We start from the raw sequence: 19,852 nt of genomic DNA, 5'->3' as shown, positions 1-19,852 counted from the left end.
TTTAAAAATATTCTTCACACAGAAGAATTGTTATGATTTTTCTTTCATAGTTATTAATATTATTATTATTACTATTATTGTTATTATTATTATTATTATTATTATTATTATTATTATTATTATTATTATTAAAACACAACATTAATATGGTAACATCTTTTAAAACAATATAATCATGAACCAGTACATATTGGTCGTCTATTTAGACTATTAAAGACATCCCTACATTTATTTAAGTTATTTAAGTTAAGGTAACAAATTCTGCCTTTTATTTAAAAATAAATACTGTGGGCCAGTTGTGATCATTCTTTTCGTCTTTAAATGGTTAAAAGTGTGAATAATAAGTCAATTTTAATCATTTAATTGGGCTGTTTTTTTTTCTCGTGTTGCACTCTTAGTGTGATCATGAGAAAACAATGCAAGAACCGTAACTTCTCAGAGAAAATACCTGGTCTTCCCAAACTTTTTATTAACAAGGCAAGGCCTAGCTACTGTAGCGTATGATATTTGTACGTTACCGCTGCTTACCAGCTAGGCCTACAAAACTAAACCTAGCACAGGCTAGGTCTAAGCATGTTCTCATTTTTAAAATACCATTCCAACTGTAGTTTTAAAAATTATTCATAAAATTAACATAATTAAAAATGTAATTACTTGGGATTGAAACAATCGAATAGTTTGATAGGTTAAAACTTTTGTACAGCTGACAATTAACTCTTATAACTTTATTTCTGAAAATTTACAATGTAAAACTTTAATGTAAATAATAAGAATTAAATCCTGGATATATAAAGCGCTTACATTGTGAAACCTCTAAGCACTGTACATATTATTACCCTGGTTCAAAACATGTATGGAAACATACTCCCATAATACAGCTAATAATCAGCACAAAGTTGTCTCTTGACCATACCAGGTACCCATTTGTACACCTTGGTGGAGAGAGGCAAACATAAGTAAATTGTCTTGCCTAGATACAAGTAATGTTCCACACACCTTAATATACAAAGTAATTTATATACCATTTGTGTATTGTATTGTAAATGTTTAGAACTTACTGTATAAATTTAATGAATATCTATCATTGTTTTGTTTTATTAATAAATTCAAGCCATATTAAAGACACTTTCCCTGCAATTTTTGATGATTTGTCAAAATAATGCAATAAACCAGGTCATTTCTTGTCGTAAATGTAGCATTTATGGTTAATTATGATAAAAATAGAAAAATAATGTAGCTTGCGTCGAATGTCCTCTCGTGGATGGTCAAGGCCTACCTACTAGGCTTTATAGTTTTATAGGCCTTCTGATAAACAGCGGTAACGTACACAAATTGTACACTATAGCTCTGCTTGGCCAAAAAAAAAAAGAATAAAAACAAATTCAAAAGAAATAAATTAATTTTATAATAGAAACTTAATATAAAACACAGCAAGTTTTTGCTAAATGAAAATTAGGTCTGTTTAAAACATTTAATACAATATATATAATAACTTTGATGATCTAAAATGTTAATATTCTAAAAATTATCTTGCCTTAGCCCCAACATTGGTCAAGACCGACAGCTGGAGGTGCTCAAGTTGAAAAAATATATAAATTTTTTGTATGATCGAAATAAAATGTAAGAAAATACAGAGGAGTATAAAGTAGAGGGGAGAATTGAGAACCCTAGAGAGTGCCGAGTTTTCTTGCGCATCAAGTAGTCTTTGTCTAAATTTGCTTTTTTTGCACCTTAAAGTAAATATAATTATATTTCTAAAATTTAGGTAGTTTCTTTGACAGCTAAAAATGAATGAACCAAAATGAAAAATGATTGTTCCTTTAACAAACGGAACCAATCCAAGTAATCGGGATGCCGAGTCCTCATTCTACCAAGGATATTCATTTCTGTTCATTTCTTGAAACAATTTATTTTTTTTTTTTGGAACAGTAGGCACACCTATACCATTTTTAGAGTAGTGTAATTTTTGGCCACCTAGATTTCCATATTCCTAAAATCATTTCATAACATTGCACACTCCCAAAAAACGTTCTATGAGAGTGCCATTTCCGGGCATCTATATGTCCATATTTCTAAAATTGTTCTCAACTCAGCCCCAACTATGGTGGGTCTGAGGTGGATGTAGGCTTCACTTTTATCAAGACCAAAAGATTTTTAAATAGTGTGATTTCTGAGCACCGGGCACCATATTCCTTCTGTTACCTGGAGAGGCAAAAATAACATTGCACACTTCCAAAAAAATGTTTTATGAAAGTGCAATTTCCTGGCATCTAGATGGGACATATTTAAAATTTTGCTCATCTCAATCCCAACCATGGTGGGGAGTCTCCTGCTAATTTGGTTGGTGGCAAAATTCATAATCACCATAGCCCCCATTTAAAAACTATATTTACGATTATCTTTTTAACGTTATTACAATGGTTGGTTGGTTAACCCTACTGAAAAAGAAAGAAATTTGAACCCCACCATAAAAATCCTGGCTACGGGCCTGTTGTATTTCACGTTCGTATTGAATAACAACAAATATATAGTCCAAAAAAAAAACAAAAAAAAATCTATAGCAGATTATAAAAGTGATATAATTAACAGAAAAAATATAACCAGAAGTGGATATTAAAGTTCAATGTTAATTCATAGATGCAGTACTAATAGAATTCTGATGCTTCCACATTCTTCAGGTAAAACAAATCTTGTAGGATTGTTCTATTTTATCTGGAGGTAAATTTATCTTTGCTTTTTATGAAGGAAGTGAGCTTATTGCACACAAAATTATCCTTAATTATGTCTGTTCCATTATTGTATAGGGTATGCATATTTTGTTTGAAAAGTAATGGTTGTCTAATTCCATCAAAATAAAAGGCTGTTTTAATTAAGAGAGAATCATTTATGAATATAATTAATTTTAAAAAAACAATAACAGTTTTATTTAAATTCTGAACATTTGTAATGTACAAATTCAAATCTTGCTTTCAAAAACAATAATAGTGACCTGAAAAACCGATATCGCCAATTACAGGATGCCTCAAATATAAATACATAAGATTAAAATATATATAACAACTTACTCATCAAAATGTACAAAGTTAACAATCAGAAAATCAAAACAAGAACAATAAAAACAGTTAAATAGCACAAACCCTACCTTAATTTTAAACATGGAAATATTGTTATAGAACATGATTGTAATAACTGATTTTTATTGCCAACAAACAAACAACATAAACATCATTGACAAAAGGTGATAAGATTTAGTTAAATAAATTTCTTTTAACAATTTCAACAAATTTTTTCTAAGCGGGATATCTCTTGTTAAAGGGTAGAGAGAGTTCCATAATTTGGCCCCATAAAATGAAATTCTATCTTGACTTAAATTAGTACAAGGTTTAAATAGTTTGAAAGTAATCAGTAATAGAGTGTGGCATTACATCATCCAGTAACTTTTTTGGGCTGAGCATTAATATCAAATAAATCAAGGACGCTTCCAGGAGTATAAGAAATTAGTGTCATCAGCATGTAGTCGAAAATCAAAAAAATCAGAAGAATTTGGTAAATCATTAATGTAAATTAAAAAAAGGGAGGATCCCAGTAGTTTTATCTTTGCATAAAATCATATCATATTGAAAGGAAAGTCTATTAATGAAACCATTTTTGGTAGCATTAACTCGACTGTAAGGAACAGAGTCAGTGTTTCGTGAATTTGGTCTGTTGATTGTACACAGAAATAAGGAGGGAAGAGGGCAGTCAAAAAGATAATCCAGACAAAAAATATCAAAATGTCTTCTCCTAATATGAAGTGGCGACAGAGAAATAGGATCGACCAGCATTGTGATAATTAATAAAATAAATAAATTTGGACTGAACCTGCTCAATACGGTGTGATTGAGAGACGGATATAGAATTATAAATAGTAGAGGAATAATCAAAAATAGGTCTAACAAGGGAAATATAAAGATGAAGCTTAGTTTTACTATCAAGATCTTTACAATATCTTCAGAACATACCCAATATTCTATTGCCATTGGAAACAATATAATCAACATGTTTGTTAAAATTAAGCTTGGAGTCAATAAGTATTCCGAGATCCTTTTGAACAAATTGACCCTTTCAATCATTGCACCATTTATCATGTAATTATGTTTTTTGAGAGTCAACGAAAGAACCTGACACCTCTTGGGCATTAATGGACATTTTCCAGGTAGAAGACCATTTGTACAACTCTTCCAGGCCCCGCTGCAGTAAATGCGAATCATCTAAGTTGTTGACAACGAGATAAAGCTTAATATCGTCCGCAAAAAGGAGGCAATGCGAAAATGAGAAAATATCAGGAACATCATTCACAAACATCGTGAATAGTATTGGTCCTAAGCTAAGATTGACCCTTGAGGGACTCCGGATGTAAAAGGCAGCTAAGGGGAAGTGCACCCATTATAAGTAACACGTTGGAAGCGATTATTTAGGTAACTCTCAATCCAGGAAAAAGTAGGTCGTGGCATACTCTATCAAACGCTTTGGAATAATCTGTGTGACTTTTTGCATAAAATGCTCCATAGGCAACGGACAGCATCGTTGATAAATTGGTCTGACACGACCTACCAGACACAAAGCCATGTTGAAAAGAAGAAAGAAAAGGCGAGTTATGAGAAGAGATATAAAAATAGACAAGATTTTAGAAAGGGTAGGAAGTAAAGAAATAGGCCCCACTTTGAAAAACAGATGTTGCTACATTTCCAATCAGAGGGAAAAGAACCACAATTAAGTGAGAGTTGAAAAATGTAAGATAAGGGAACAGAAAGAGGTTTGGCACAAAATTTAAGAACTTTTTTTTAGGTACTGCCTAAACAGCTTACGTTTACTTTCTTTGACCTTTAAGGCTTTTCGAAGATCTTTTCGAACCATGGTGGCAGTCTTTTTCTAGGAGTGATAGTAGGAACATTATCCTTGATGGTAGAAAAAAAAAGATTATAGAAAATATCAAGACATTCATTAATATCATCATAACATTCAAGTAAATTCCATGGTATACGATTAAAAATATTGCACATTTCAGACCAATTGGTTCTAGAAAAGTTAAACTTGACCATTGGGAGCAGGAATCTAAATCAAATCTAACCAGAGAATCAGAATCAAAAATCGTGTCCCCAACTGAGACATTGCAGTTAAATTTAAAATTACTATTACACAGAACACTGAACTAGGTTAAAATTGTCAACAATTTGATCAGAGAAGCATACATTAGCAGAGTTATTTTGTTAGTATGACTTCCGTTGTCATTCCATTGAAAATCAGAGAGATTAAAATCACCAACCAAACACAATTTAGATGTGATAGTTTTCGACAATCGGCCAAGAGACTGATGAAGAAGTTCAAGGTTTTCAATATTTGAGTTCGTTAGTCTGCAATACAGGCCAATTATACACGCTTTCCTGTGGGATGCCGTTAGTTCTATCTACAACAGCTCACTGCCTGGAATTTCATATTGTGTAAGTCTTGTAGATTTATATTTTTCACTAACAAGTATCAGTAATCCTCCTCCACGTTTATTAACACAATCTAACCAGTATTATAATTATAATAATTATTATAATTATTATATATACAACAACGCATAGATATAAAGGCCAATTTACACTGACAAGTGGTAACGATAATACAAATATAGAATCTGTTATTCTTATGACCATACACACAACGCGGAGTGAACAAGCAGTTTACGCTCAGGATAGATACAGTTTTACATGGGAAAATCTACGCAGTTTTCTGCTTACTGTTACTGCTCGTCTGTATAAATTGGCCTTTATAGAATAGGTGTGTGTGTGTGTGTGTGCTACAATTCTGTATAGCATTGTGTGGTGTTTAGTAGAACTGCTTAAAATGTAGGCCCTATTACTTTTACATTATCTGAGAAGAAAGTTGGAAGGTTCTAAGATCTACATATTTCTTATAATCCATTTTATTTATTTTTTTACATTTTTTCCTGTTCCTCTTCAGATATCACTGTATTTTTTGGTCGTACACATAGAAATAATAGAACTCTACAGAAATGGTCAAATCTAATAAGGAAGAGAAAAATACAAATGGACATACAAATTTCCGATGGATACTCCGGTCAAACTAGCTTTAACAAGAATTTTCACGGAAAGTTTAAAGACCAGTTGGCATACTAAAAACTACCTGGATAGCAAACATAAAAACACCAATCACCAAAGAAACCAAAACATCAATCGAAAAGTTAATGAAGATGACCATTGGGCAACCAAAAGAGAATCATGGAACTTATTAGCAAACAAATTGTCTACCCAAAATGAAATAGCGTACCAGATGATGTTGAAGATTAAGATGTTTTAAAATGATGTAAATAAATTTTTATTTCATTTCTAAAAAGCTGTTTATGTCATTTGTAACTACTAGGTATTTATGGGTCAGTTATAAGGCCTAGTCATAAAGCTAATTATGCTCTCTGCCCTGTATTTACTCGCACAGCATTTTATCATTGTTGGATAATTGTTATAATTGTTTGTAAAAAGGAATGCTGGCTCCAATGAATTGAACGATTTTCGCAACCAAAATATTTCTTTGCAAAAAAAATAATTTTAAATGGAACGCTACAAAAATACTCATCCGCTTCATCACTGCCTGGATACTTAATAATCAGACTAGAATGTATCTTTATTATGTTAATAGTAAAAACAAAAAGATTCAATCAAAGAACGCTCTACTAAACATGAGAAATAGTTATGTGATGTCGGTCTATAAACTTCTGACGACGAGTACAAAACAACGACAATCAGCTAAATTTATTCATGATTTTATTTACAACATCTCTGGCTTGTTACATTATCATGACACATTACCGGACTCCCCCCTACTCGCAATGAACAGATCTCTTTTTCTCGATATTTAGGCTTGTTTATGTACTACGTCATTCACAAATTACCCACGCATAACAGAGTGTTACTAGCGCCATCACAGATTACCTTTAATTGATCAAGCATTCACACATGAACTTTGCATCAAAAACAGAAATTCATCCAAAAAACGAAATATACTGTATTCAGGTGGCAGCTTTTATAGACTTCTAGATTATTATCTCTAGATTATATTTGTCATGCTGTTAATGTTAGTATTCCTTTACGAATTCTACCAGCAGATCATCATTTTCATTTAGTCCGAAAATATTCAGGAAATCAATCATAATGTTCTACCAACATATATATATATCTCAGAAGAATGAGCAATCCATAATGTTTCCCTCAGATCATGGCTCTGGTTTAATTTGGGGTAGCTGGGGCGGATCCAGACATTTTTGAGAGGGGGGGTCCGCCGATAAAAAGGGCACATCAGATATTGAGTATTTGAGCCACAGCCCCCCCCCCCCCCCCCCATGGTGGGGGTTGTGGCGAAGCGAATTTTGTTACAGGACACACTTAGATGGCCGGAAATGGCACTCTCGCACGCAAAATCCATGATAAATGGCACCTTTCTAGTTCGCCGGAAATGACACTTATTAGCAGGGTATAACGATGCAAAATTAAAAGTTATTTTTCAACCAATTTAAACATTATCTGTTGGTATTTTGTTTCAATATTCCAATAAAGAAAGAATTACGAAAATCTGACTTGTAGTTTTCGAAATATAGGGTCTAAAACATTGCCGAAAATGATCGTTTTTAGCCACGAACGTTGTAAACAAATTGCGCCATTTTTCGCTAAAATAATTACATATAATTACGTTTTATAGTAATTTCTTTTATATATCAACATTGGAAATATCAATAAAATATGTTATTAAATGTTTATAAAATATATAGAGTTGTTTATTTAACGGAATTCGTACAAATTCATTGCTCTAAATTTGTGTAGTACCGTCGCGTTCAGTACAGAGAGATCACGTGACTTCTTGGTACACGCGAGAGAAAACGTTCCGCTGTGGGTGATTCGCGTCCACCAATCAAATAGCCAGAATCCAAAATCATTCAACCGTGAGCTCTGCCGATCGCGGGAAAGCTCAGCTTTGATTGGCTTACGATGACATCATATCACAAAATGGTGGTTTTGTAGTTGAGCCTCACGTAATTTTCACAAATATTGTTTCAAAAATGAAATAAATGAACCTTCTTTATGGTATGTGTGATTTTTCTTTAAAATATTTGAATAATAAAGGCTTCATATCGAGAAAAAAACAATTTTTTTGGCACTTATAATAAATATTTCTCAGAGAAAAAAGCACATGGCTTCAACTTGTAGAACTATATTATCTTGGCATAGGAAGACAAACAAATCCCAGGTCATGAGAGGCTCAACTACAAAAACAAGGTTGAATAGTGTAATTTCGATGATTTTTGAGTAAACAATCTACCGCGTATGGTCGTACGCGCTAGATAGTACGATATTTTAACTACATTTTTTACATGTTTGGTTGGATGTAATGGAAATAAAAAATAGTTGATCTGATGGAATGATATGTAAATAAACAAATACCCAAAGAATTATGTTTACAGTTCAATTATTTTCAGAATAATAATACATAAAAATGTGTTTACCAATGGACAAATAATCGAGTCAATGACATAGCGCGCATGGTAACGTACGCGGAGTTGAATCGTAAAAAGTGTGAAACGATCTATTTTTAGAAGTTTAAGTAGAGATCATCACGCGTCACCACCTCTCACGATGCTCTTTGATCGGCCGCCGTAACTTAACATCGCGCTCATTGTGATAAATTTCTGTTTTTATTTTTGGGGTTAGTGTAGCCTACTCTGTGCATACTAATATACACACAAATATGTCACACAAATAAAATATTGAACCTCTAAAAAGAGGGCACCCTTAAAATTTAGGGGGGGGTCCGGACCCCGTGGACCCCCCCTCTGGATCCGCCCCAGGGTAGGGCCCTGGAATGTAGATAACTTTTTGTGGCGGTCTAAATCTATGACCGGTACCCTCCAGTAGAGTTTTTATGATAAAATGTTACTAACTACTTGCTGAAATGTTATTTTTATATTTAATTGTTCGTTTTATGCTATTTTTAAAGTAAGAAATTGCAAAATATAGACGCGAACTACAGGACGCAACATGTACGGTAATTATTTAATTTTTGTAAAATGATTGACATTCTTTTGTGATACCCAACTATTTATGTTATATTGATGAGTCGTTTGTGGGTCAAAGAATTATTATTTAATATAGCAACTACATAATTAACTAAAGGCTCTATTATTTGTTACTTCTTGATTTCTTTACAAGTGTGTTTTTGTGGTTGTTTTGTTGCCACTTGTCCTGTTTTCGGATTCCTAAATATGTTTAAAAGTTGTATTCATTGTTTAAAAAAAACAACAATATTTTAACACAATTATATACCTTAGTAGTCACAAGTATTAAATGGACAGGACAATTTTGAAGTCTTAATGGTCAGTCATTGATGAGATATTGAGAAATCCAAATTTATTGTCAAAAGTCAAAACAGGCATTTCCGGTCATTTTTTGTTTAACTTTTCCATTCAAGTGAATATTTATTTCTACCTTTGGACCTTTTTTTGTCTAATACTCCTGGATTCTATGTATATCCATTCCAAAAACAGTAAATAATTAAGCTGAAGGAAAGAATGGTTATTGATTCTAGATGATAAACATGTTGTCTTCACCATTTTGCAGAATTATAAAATGCTAAAGTAAGCACAGCAAAGCTGTGAAAGCCAAGTCTTGTTTACATTGGCACTTACCAGCAGCAAACTTAAGTGGTATTAGACACAGTTTGCTGGTATTTCATAACGTGCAACATATAATTGGCTTGTAAGCGTGTTGAAGCTGCAAAGAACATTGTCCCATTAATCATATTAACTAGTTTCTCTTTTGATAGCTTGGGGCATTTTTCAAAATCAAACACACTTAGTAAGATCAAAAAGAAATGAGTATTGATTTAGAAACGATGTCATTTCTACTTTGTATACTTAGATCTACACTCTTTGTACACACACAACAGATTCTTAACACACCATATATTACCCATTTTCTCTTATTACAGCCATCTAAATTTTATGCTGATTTTTTTTCAACTGCATACAGTGGAAATTTATTTATTTATGGGATGGAATTAATATATCTGACATGATGAAGCTTCTGATTGCATATTGCTACCTGTGCTACTTTGATTTAACTGCAGGAAACATTCAACTAATTGAGCTTGACATAATATAGTTAATTTTTAGAATTTGAACAGATCAAAAAACTAATCACTTTCAAAGTACATTAATATTCGTTTTTTAAAACTGTATACAAAACATTATTTTATGTTTATGTAACACTTTTTGTTTTCAATATTCAGTTTGAAGCACAGTGATTTATATGATACAATACACAGTTATTATATAAATGGGTTCCTTAATGACATTAGTATATTATATTATGGATAATATGTTAATGATGAATAAAACATCATTTTGTTAACAAAGAAAATACAACTACAGTAAAATGTAATGTCAGTTAAACCACTATTATCTAGTTGTGAAATATCTGACACCTAAATCATGAATATTTAAATTTAATAACTACCTGTATAATATTGTATTTTTTATTACTACAGTATAACAATAGTAATTTAATAAAACAATGTCAATTTTGAAAACAAATAAAAATATTTTTTAACCAACTAAATATTATTCCCTTGATTATTTGAAAAAACATATGTTTTAATCAAATTTGAAATGTTTAAAATGATTGAATATTTATATATATTATATTATATAATTGTGTAGTAAAGTTATATTGAGCGTATTGAGGTATTCTAGCCACAAATGTAGTGTCGCTTTCAGTTATCTTCCACAATATCTAACCAATGAATTCAAGCTACATAACATATAGAGAATTCTCATTACATGTACTATTAAATAGGAGTAGGATGTAAACTGAGAAAGTTTTATTTTTAAAAAAACACATGTAATAAAAATATATTTTATAATAAATTGTTTACATTATAACTTTATAGCTTTATGTTTAAAGATTTATTATTCTCTATATTTATGATTAGAAAACTATTTTTTTTAAACAGAAATTTCTGTATCGATCGACATCATTTTAAGGAAGTTCATGGAACTAGACATATAAGAAAGAGAATGATTTTTCTGCCAAATTGATAAGCAATTTATCTGTACCCTTTCTTCCATAAATGAAACTTAAATCTGAGATAGGCGAGCACAATAGAAAAAAATTATGTATGAATCTTCTTGAAGGATACCTACCCTGTCTATCTCAGATGTTTCGCGAAACATAGATTTAGTAACGTTAGTGTTCATCATTACCAATATGATATTGTTCCTTATTTTTAAACAAAATTTCTGATTTCATCAATAGATTTTCAAACACGGTTGAAGTCATTTCCATGTTAGTGTAATCACTTTGTGACTTTCAGGTTTTTGCTGCCCTCTCCAGCTAGCAACGTGTTCATTCATTGCTTTTTTCACAGGCCACGCATAAAGTTTAAAAAATGAAAATTTACTGCAAAATAATATTGCAAAAATACATTCATAAATCATCGGAGTATATTGCAAGGAAATTTGAAAATCAGTATAAATTACTATAATGTCAGAATCAGGTAAAAATTACATTAGGCCTATACATCGGGAGAACTGAAATGAAAATGAAACGGAAATTGGGTCAGGTACACTGATAGCCGAATGGTAGCTGAGTTGTTGAGTTAGCTAGCAGGTTTGTAACATTGCACGCTATCTGTGTACCAGCGAGACCTGAGATGATTTAGCCCAAGTTGCAAGCCGTAGGTCGAAACCGCCACTGTGTCGTGGCGGATGTCAATTTGCAAGATGTTTAAACTAAATAGTATTTTGATTTTAACAATTAGGCCTACCGCATTTATGTCAATAAAGTTAAAATTGTATTATAATTAGTTATGTAAATGTATGTAATCTGGTATGTGAAAAGCTTTAAAGCTGTTTGAAGTGATATTGTCCAATTCCTACTTCTAAACTGTTACATACATCATTAATCTTTAAGGTATTTACACATGGGAATACATTTGGTTGCATTGCTGTTTAGATATTTTAAGTGGCAGAAGTTGATGAGAGAGAATGCAAACGAATGTAATGATATGATTCAAATGGGAAAATGTTTTTTTTTAAATCTATTTTCTTAAGTTGCATCAATATATAAGATATGAAATAATTGAATAATAGAAACCAGACACTTCCCTTTTCTATTCAAAATGGATATAGATTTTTAACCTGGAAAAAACAAATTCTTAACCACTCAGCGATATATAATGCTAAAATAAAAAACAATGTGAATTGATAAAGATTTAGCTTTTGCTTGTTTTTTTTTTCTTTATTGAGATGCAGCTGCTACGGTAAATTTAATTTACATTTATTCCCATAAATCTAATTTTTATTCAAACAAAAGCAATCACAGAGTTGCAACCTACACTAGGCATAAACAGAGAAAATGGATCAAGAATGGAGCCTGAAACTCATTCTAATTTAGTCAAAAGTTAATTTTGTCCGTTTTAAAAATTGTAAGCGCACATACACCCATGTTATATATGCGGTACACATATTTTTATACATCATGCAACTCTTATATGATCAAGTGTATGAGCCCAGAACATGGTTTATTTATAATTACCAGTTGTGATGATAACTAAAAACATAATTTTTTACATACAATATAGAGAAATTATGATACATATTCATAGAATAACTGTAAAAGTGTCTATTTGTAACATGTGTGAAAGTAAGTTGAAAAAAATAGTCCACCTAAAGTCCTTTAAACGTTTCTACAATTACCACAATGTTGTGTCAATTCACTTTTATTAAGGTACCCAGTAATATTATTTTGTTCAATAGTATGTATGTATGTTGCAATAAACTGTTAATTCTACTACTCAAACTGTTTTGTCCTGAAACTCCCTTAACATATACTTTTAACCCTACGGCCGGTTAAATTTATGGATCCGTCACTACAAATTTCACTTTCAGTTTTGAAACTATTGTTTAGATGTTTGTTTTTATTCACATTCAAAATTGTCTAAAATTTAAAATACCTGTGGTCTGACTCTTAATGATTAAGAATGTAACTATAGTATGGCTACAGCAAGTGGCCTTTGGGTATTATAACAGCATCTAAGTGTCATTAACTAACATCCTTTTAAAGTATATTTTATGATCTGTTATTCGGTTTTGACGATGGTTGTTAAAATAGCATTTCAGAAAACCTTATACGATGTTGATATTTCACAGAAAATAAATTCAATTTTGATACAGTTCTACAATATTATTAACTTTTATGAAAAGATATCAACATCAAGAATAGTATAATATATAACAAAAGTTTATAAATAATGTTACAAATGATTATAATGTTATAGGTTGATGAATATTATAAAACATAACAGTGACATTATATAGGTTTCTCATTAAAAATATTTATTAATGGTAAATATTTGTTTTTGTTCATAAATTACCATTTCTACTTTTATTTTTCATAATACAGTATATAGTATGAAAAAAAATTATAAACTGTTTTTTTAAAATGAAAATAGCAAAATCGATAAAATAAATAATAAATACAAATTTGGATATAAAATAAAAATCTACAAGAGGGTTTACAAAATTATTATTGAAAAACCAATTTTAATATAAAAATTATAAGAAAAGAATGCTATGTTCGTAAGTTTTTAACCATTACAGTAATTTTCACTTACGTCTTCATTCTCAATAACAGCACAGCAATTTGCCTGTTTAATTACTACACATACGTTGCACTCCTATTCTGTGGGGTTTCCTCAATTGTTGTTTCTATTTCTGTGACTTTAGCTGTTGGTGTTTCACTATAAAGTGGTTCTTCATTGATATAATCCAAGGAAACTTGTATCCCAACATTGCGTTTCTGCCAACGAGCTACACGGTCTGTCGATAACACAGGTGGTGGTAAGCTATCACGAGGTTCTGAGTACACGTCTGGTTGGGCAATTTTATACCCAAGTGGATGGAAGTTTTTGCGAAAGCACAAATAAATGTAACAAATAGTAGATGAAGCTAAGACTGAGATCACTAATAAACAAGTTCCAGCTATAGATAGAATGGTGGCCATTGTTAGGTTTTTAGAATCTTTGCCAGTATACGGCCTAGCTGATGCTGGCAGAAATGTCCCCTGATCTTCCCTAGATGTAATGTTTAATATAAAAAATGTACTTGACGTTCCTATTGAATTAGAACCTACACATAATATTTTTGTAGATGTCATTTCTAATGTGGGAGTTAGACGCAGAATGGAATTATAACTTTCAAGTTTATAAGCATCTTCTGGAAGTTGTGGAATAAATTTCCACTGATAATCTATCTGAGAAGGATTTCCTTTACCTTGGCAAATATAAATAACTTCTTTATCCTCTACCACAATTTCTTCACCCTTGATTGTCATTTCTGGTCTATGCATGACATTGAAAGGTCCAAATGAACAGTTACGCTTGTATTCTTTTTTGGCAGGGGTTTCCAATATACACATAAACGTTGTTTTGTCGTTTTCATCTGTGACAGATGGTGTAAAACTGTGTTCAATAACAATATAATTACTTTCATTTCTTGTTTCGTAAGTAACAGTTTCATCATCATTGCGCACTAAACGTAGAGTGGGCAAAGGATTTGTTCTCTCAGAACGACATATTATAAATGATTTGATTCCATCTGTCATTTGTCCCATTATAGGTGTACATTCTGGGTATCGTAAAGATGGAATTTCTATCACATTTATCTGAGCAGGAGTTGACTTTTCTATTTGCTTTTCTCTTTTGTACACTGCACATGTATATAAATAATGTCCATCTTTTCGTTGAACATTGGCTATGCTAAGAAAGTAACTTTCACGATCATCAATATGTCCAAGTTTAGCACTAAAATTTTCCTTGAATTTATCAATCTCTACATCCTCATTGCTAATAATTTCTTGACCCCTTAACCATTTGATGATGTATTCAGTACTGTCTCGTTCTATGTAGCAGGTTAAGTAACCACTAGATCCTTCTACTGCATTTATATCAGCTGGTCCTTGGACGATAATATTTGATAAAGCAAAAGAAAAAGTTGTATAGAATATCAAAATACTTGCAGTGCTGACTGATTGCAATCTGTTTCCAGTGAAAAAAATGTGCATATTAGTAAAAATCCAAAGTTGATAATTATCTTTTTTACTTCTGTTATTACATCCTAAAAACATTTTGTCCTATGTGTATCAATTGTCACTCAACTAGTTTCAAGATAAACATCCAAAACTTTGTTAAAAAGAAAGTTTAACATAGGTCCTTGTCCACTCTCCAAGCACTTCTAAGCAATCTGCATCCATGAACTACACTGTGAGCCAAACATCTGCAATGCCAAACTAAATGATGAAAAGTAATCTAATATTTAGTAGTTATGACTGTGAAGGAACCAACCAAATCGCTGTGTGTGTTTACCGTTACGAATATTGCCTTAACTAATAGCAGTGTAGTAGACTGCTATTATAAGTTGCAATTTCCATTTAGTGGACTTCTAAAGTGCTGGCATTGGTTGTGAGCACAGTGTTAGTGGCTTCATTTAGCAAATTGACTAGCAAACTGACAACTTCCCCTTTACACCTAACATGAATCTATTGGGATTAATTCATGCAACGTGAGCCTAGTTGGTGCATTGCATGCTTCATCAGATCAGTATCAAAATACATGTGTTGTTACATTGAGTGCTTATGCAGAATTGTCAGCAAACACCCAAATTAAATTAAAGACCATATACCATCATATCTTATAATACTTACCATTTTATTTATCTGAAGCTTAGTCATGCATTATTGATCATATGAAAATATAAATATTCAATTCTTTTCATCTATGCATACATTACCTACATTTACTGGTAATGAATATTTACAGGCCATGTTTTACTGCCGTTTAAATATTAATATATACAGTAATCAACAATGAACTCTTTTGTTGCTCTAGTAATTAATTTTTCTTCAGTCCCTAATGATAGACATAAAGAATGCATTTTTAAATAATTCATTTTATAAACTTGATCTACATTACTTGATTATTATATTTAAGTTTCTATTATATTTGTACCAGTATTATTAGCATGCAGATTATTTGTTTTCATACTGGTATAAGAATCAATAATTAACTGATAATAATATATAAATTATTTTATTAATATCTTATTTAATAATTTAGACATTTTCATGGAATATGTATTAATTATAATAATATCAATAATACTAAAAATGCAATACCTGTTTTATGTTTATTATTATTTTTTAACATCATTTAATATAAGAACAGTCTTATAATTGAGCTGTCCAGGCAAGTATGTCTATAAAAGTAAAAATACAAAAATATGTTTTATATCCAACATCTTGATTTTTATGGAATATGTATTAATTATAATAATATCAATAATACTAAAAATGCAATACCTGTTTTATGTTTATTATTATTTTTTTAACATCATTTAATAGAACATTAATATAAGAACAGTCTTATAATTGAGCTGTCCAAGCAATATGTCTATAAAAGTAAAAATACAAAAATATGTTCTATATCCAACATCTTGAAAATGTATTTTGCTATATAATAAATGTTACAGGACCATTGAAGTATTAAATGCTAAAGTTGTACATTTTACAGCCTCATGGTAAAACGTCATAAGGGGGGTCAAAAAGTTGTATTGCTGTGGTGAAGCAAATATTGTTAAGATGCCTGGAAATTATACTTTCACATAAAAAATTTATATAAATGGCACCAGTTATCCGCAAAAACAATCTCTCGGTGTGAGATGATCGAGAGTAGACACAACAAAAAACATGTGTAACATTACACTTTTTATGTATTATGTATATTTTTGCTAAAGATATTATCCATCCACAGTTCCCTCATTGCTCTGATGGAACTTTCTTTTATCACCATCGATGGGGTTTTTATGACAGACATAACATTGAAAATTGAATGTATAGCTATCGTGCCTAAACAAACTTTACATGTTTTTTTTTATTTATTTATTACAAATTTTTTAAATAGTCTATAAATATAGGTTTTATATTATATTCCCCCGACGAAAAGTACTCGCATTTCCCGACTGTGATGTAAATCAGAATGAATGTATTGAAAGGGATTTGGAAGAAATAATGAAATGCTTTTTGCCCCCCCCCCCCCCTATAACTCTTAAATATCATTTTTTATTGCTATTTTCATAAAGATTTCATAAACTCAAATAATAACTGTACTCCATATTGCATTGAGGGCGAAAGGTTTAAATCAGAGGTTATTAGAAATGTGGCTACAAGTGTGAGAATAGTGTGTCTTGACAAATTATTGAATTATCAAATCGTCTTCCAAGTGTTGTCTGTTGATGCAGCAGTAATATGCATTGCGTGTGATTTCTATAAATTATTTCGGATTTGACTATTTAATCAGATACAGTTAAAGCATCGAGGTGAAGGCCCGAGTGTACAAACTATACATGTTTAGTTTATCGGTTTATCCAGTAAAAAGGATTACTTGCTTCTGTGAATGATTTAATTCAGATAAGGTTTCAGGGAGAAAATTGCAGAATAATTCTTTGAAAGCTCATCATTGCACTTCCGGATGCTGTTAGGCCTTTTCTACTATATTTCTATTAATATTGAGTTTCACTAGCTTAGCTATTAATATAACAGAAATGTTGTGAATTATGTAAACTTTTTTGTTTAAAATAACAATATGTTTATTATAATTAGTTAATATGTTTATTATAATTAGTTAATATGTTTATTATAATTAGTTAACATATATGTAACTGTAAATGTGTGGCACAGAAAAATCCCATACCACCCGGTGATATACTTGAAATTAATTAAAACATTGAAAATGAGGAAATCTGTGAGAACTAAAACAAGCTGCCTCAACATAATTTGAACCTAGATTCTTTAAATTAAATATGCTTGCTTTATAAATATAACATATAAATATGACAGGCACAGAGAAACTCCCAAATGGAAATTAATCAATTTATAAATGGTGAAAATTAGCTTGCTTTTTAAATAATATTGTTTATATAGTTACCATTGAAAAAGACTGTGAATTTGTATTTAGATTATTAAAAAGAACCAATCTACTTACATAACTTATGAGTATACTTTTTACATCATAGTTAATTTAGAGCAGGTAATTGATCTGGCCTTTTACACAAACACATGGCAATATATGATAAATTCTTTCTCTTTTTTATTTGTTGATAACATTTTAAATAGCATTCAGAAGCATTTTAGAAAATGATCCCTGTTTAACAAAAACTAGGGGCATGTTCCCAATATATTTGTAATGCAGCCATACCCAAAACCAGAACTTCTGTAAAATGTTCTTAATGTTTAAAACCTGGGTCTTGACCTTTTTTAGATTTTGTAATATTACAGAAAATGTACTGTAGAGAATCTTCACTAATTTGATTCACAGAGACATGGATTGGAAAAATGTCGTTGACAGCGAAGTAGAGCTTTTGAGTTGGCAGAGCATACAGAACTGTGGAGTCACAAGGTGAGTCTATTTTTTATTAAAAAAATGATGCTGAACCAATTGGATGGTACATGAAAAACTCTGCACAGCTGAGACCAGGCAAATTATATACAAATTTAGAATGTGAATTTCACGCATTATCCTGCACTTCCTGCAACTTTCTACAAGTTGCCATGCATGATTCCTTAACATAAATTCATCAGTGAACATGATTGGTGGTAGACAGGCCCATAGTCAGGATATTTAGGAAAGGGTTTGAATTTTGAATTTTGATCATGTCGTGATCCGATTTGAGGATGATCCGCTATTGATTAGGTTAGCTTCAACCAAGCAGATTTGAGCGTGCGAGGCCCGCCTCTATGAAGGGATAACTGACGCAGAAATAATTCAGAAACACTGTTGGTTGCCACAGAAAACTTTATTAATCTCCTTCCGCATGTGCATATATACTCGTTATTCTTACGAGAACAAAAAACCCTGGAAGTACAATAAATAGATATTAGAACATTGATATAATGTATAGTTATTTCATACTTGTAATGAACCTTAACACTAACCAACACTATGGTAAACCACAATCTCATTACATAATACTATTAACAGTTAACACTAAAATCAACGTTAAATATACCTGAATTGAATAACTATGTTAACTTGTACATATACATCATAAGCACCTTCCAGCCATTATAATCGACGATTATAATGGTATAACATGTTCAAAGAATCATCATAACATTGATATATAGAATTAAATACTTCTTAGACTTAATACATATTAACTTTCTGAAAATGAAATGTCTTCTCCCGACGGCAACAAACAACAAGCCTTATAACGGAAGAGACTCATGGTATGCAAATTAAGTTTACATTCCAATGCGCGCCACCAACCGATTCTGATATAGCGGACAAATCGAACCGCGACATTTATTATAGCAGAATTTGACAGTAATATAAGATTTTACTTTGGTTATAGGCCTAACTATTGTTTAACATACCTTATAAACTAAATACATAATTACCAATGAGTAGATCTCTTTCATTACTTTCTTTTACTTAATTGTAGTAGATATTTAATATTAACTATAGAAATTTACTTAGTTGAGCCTCAGAGTGGTCAGTTGATACTAATTTAATGTGTGGTGTAATAAAAATCATTATTATTAACCACCGGAAATGACTTGATGATATGCAATTGCATATCATCAAGATATCTTAAAGCCACATTCCCTAATTGTCGACGTTTTGTAAATACAGTATACATATATTACTTTAAAAACATTAAACCACATCATTTCTTGTCATAAATGTATATGTATGTTTAATTACGATA

At 31.1% G+C, this 19,852-nt stretch overlaps 1 protein-coding gene and 1 long non-coding RNA gene across 2 annotated transcripts in view; one reads left to right on the top strand and one right to left on the bottom strand.

The window, feature by feature from the left end:
* Positions 1–18,516, top strand: part of LOC144858656 (uncharacterized) — a 158,364-nt gene extending 139,848 nt beyond the window's left edge. The window contains exon 4 of the long non-coding RNA XR_013616653.1: positions 18,460–18,516. This is a non-coding gene — a long non-coding RNA (uncharacterized LOC144858656). The remainder of the gene's footprint in view (positions 1–18,459) is intronic.
* LOC144835952 (uncharacterized) lies at positions 9,226–15,663 on the bottom strand. The gene is made up of 2 exons (XM_078691088.1): positions 13,705–15,663; positions 9,226–9,289 (listed from the first exon to the last, which is right to left on the bottom strand). Exon 1 carries the CDS (start codon positions 15,213–15,215, stop codon positions 13,749–13,751), a length of 1,467 nt encoding a protein of 488 aa, XP_078547214.1. The 5' UTR covers positions 15,216–15,663; the 3' UTR covers positions 9,226–9,289; positions 13,705–13,748.
* Positions 18,517–19,852: the final 1,336 nt, after the last annotated feature.

This window comes from Antedon bifida, chromosome 2, assembly GCF_963402885.1.
Source record: "Antedon bifida chromosome 2, ecAntBifi1.1, whole genome shotgun sequence".
In the NCBI taxonomy this organism is placed as follows: Eukaryota; Metazoa; Echinodermata; class Crinoidea; order Comatulida; family Antedonidae; genus Antedon; species Antedon bifida.
Note: the sequence above shows the minus strand (reverse complement) of the source record. Positions and strands in the feature narration are given on the sequence as shown.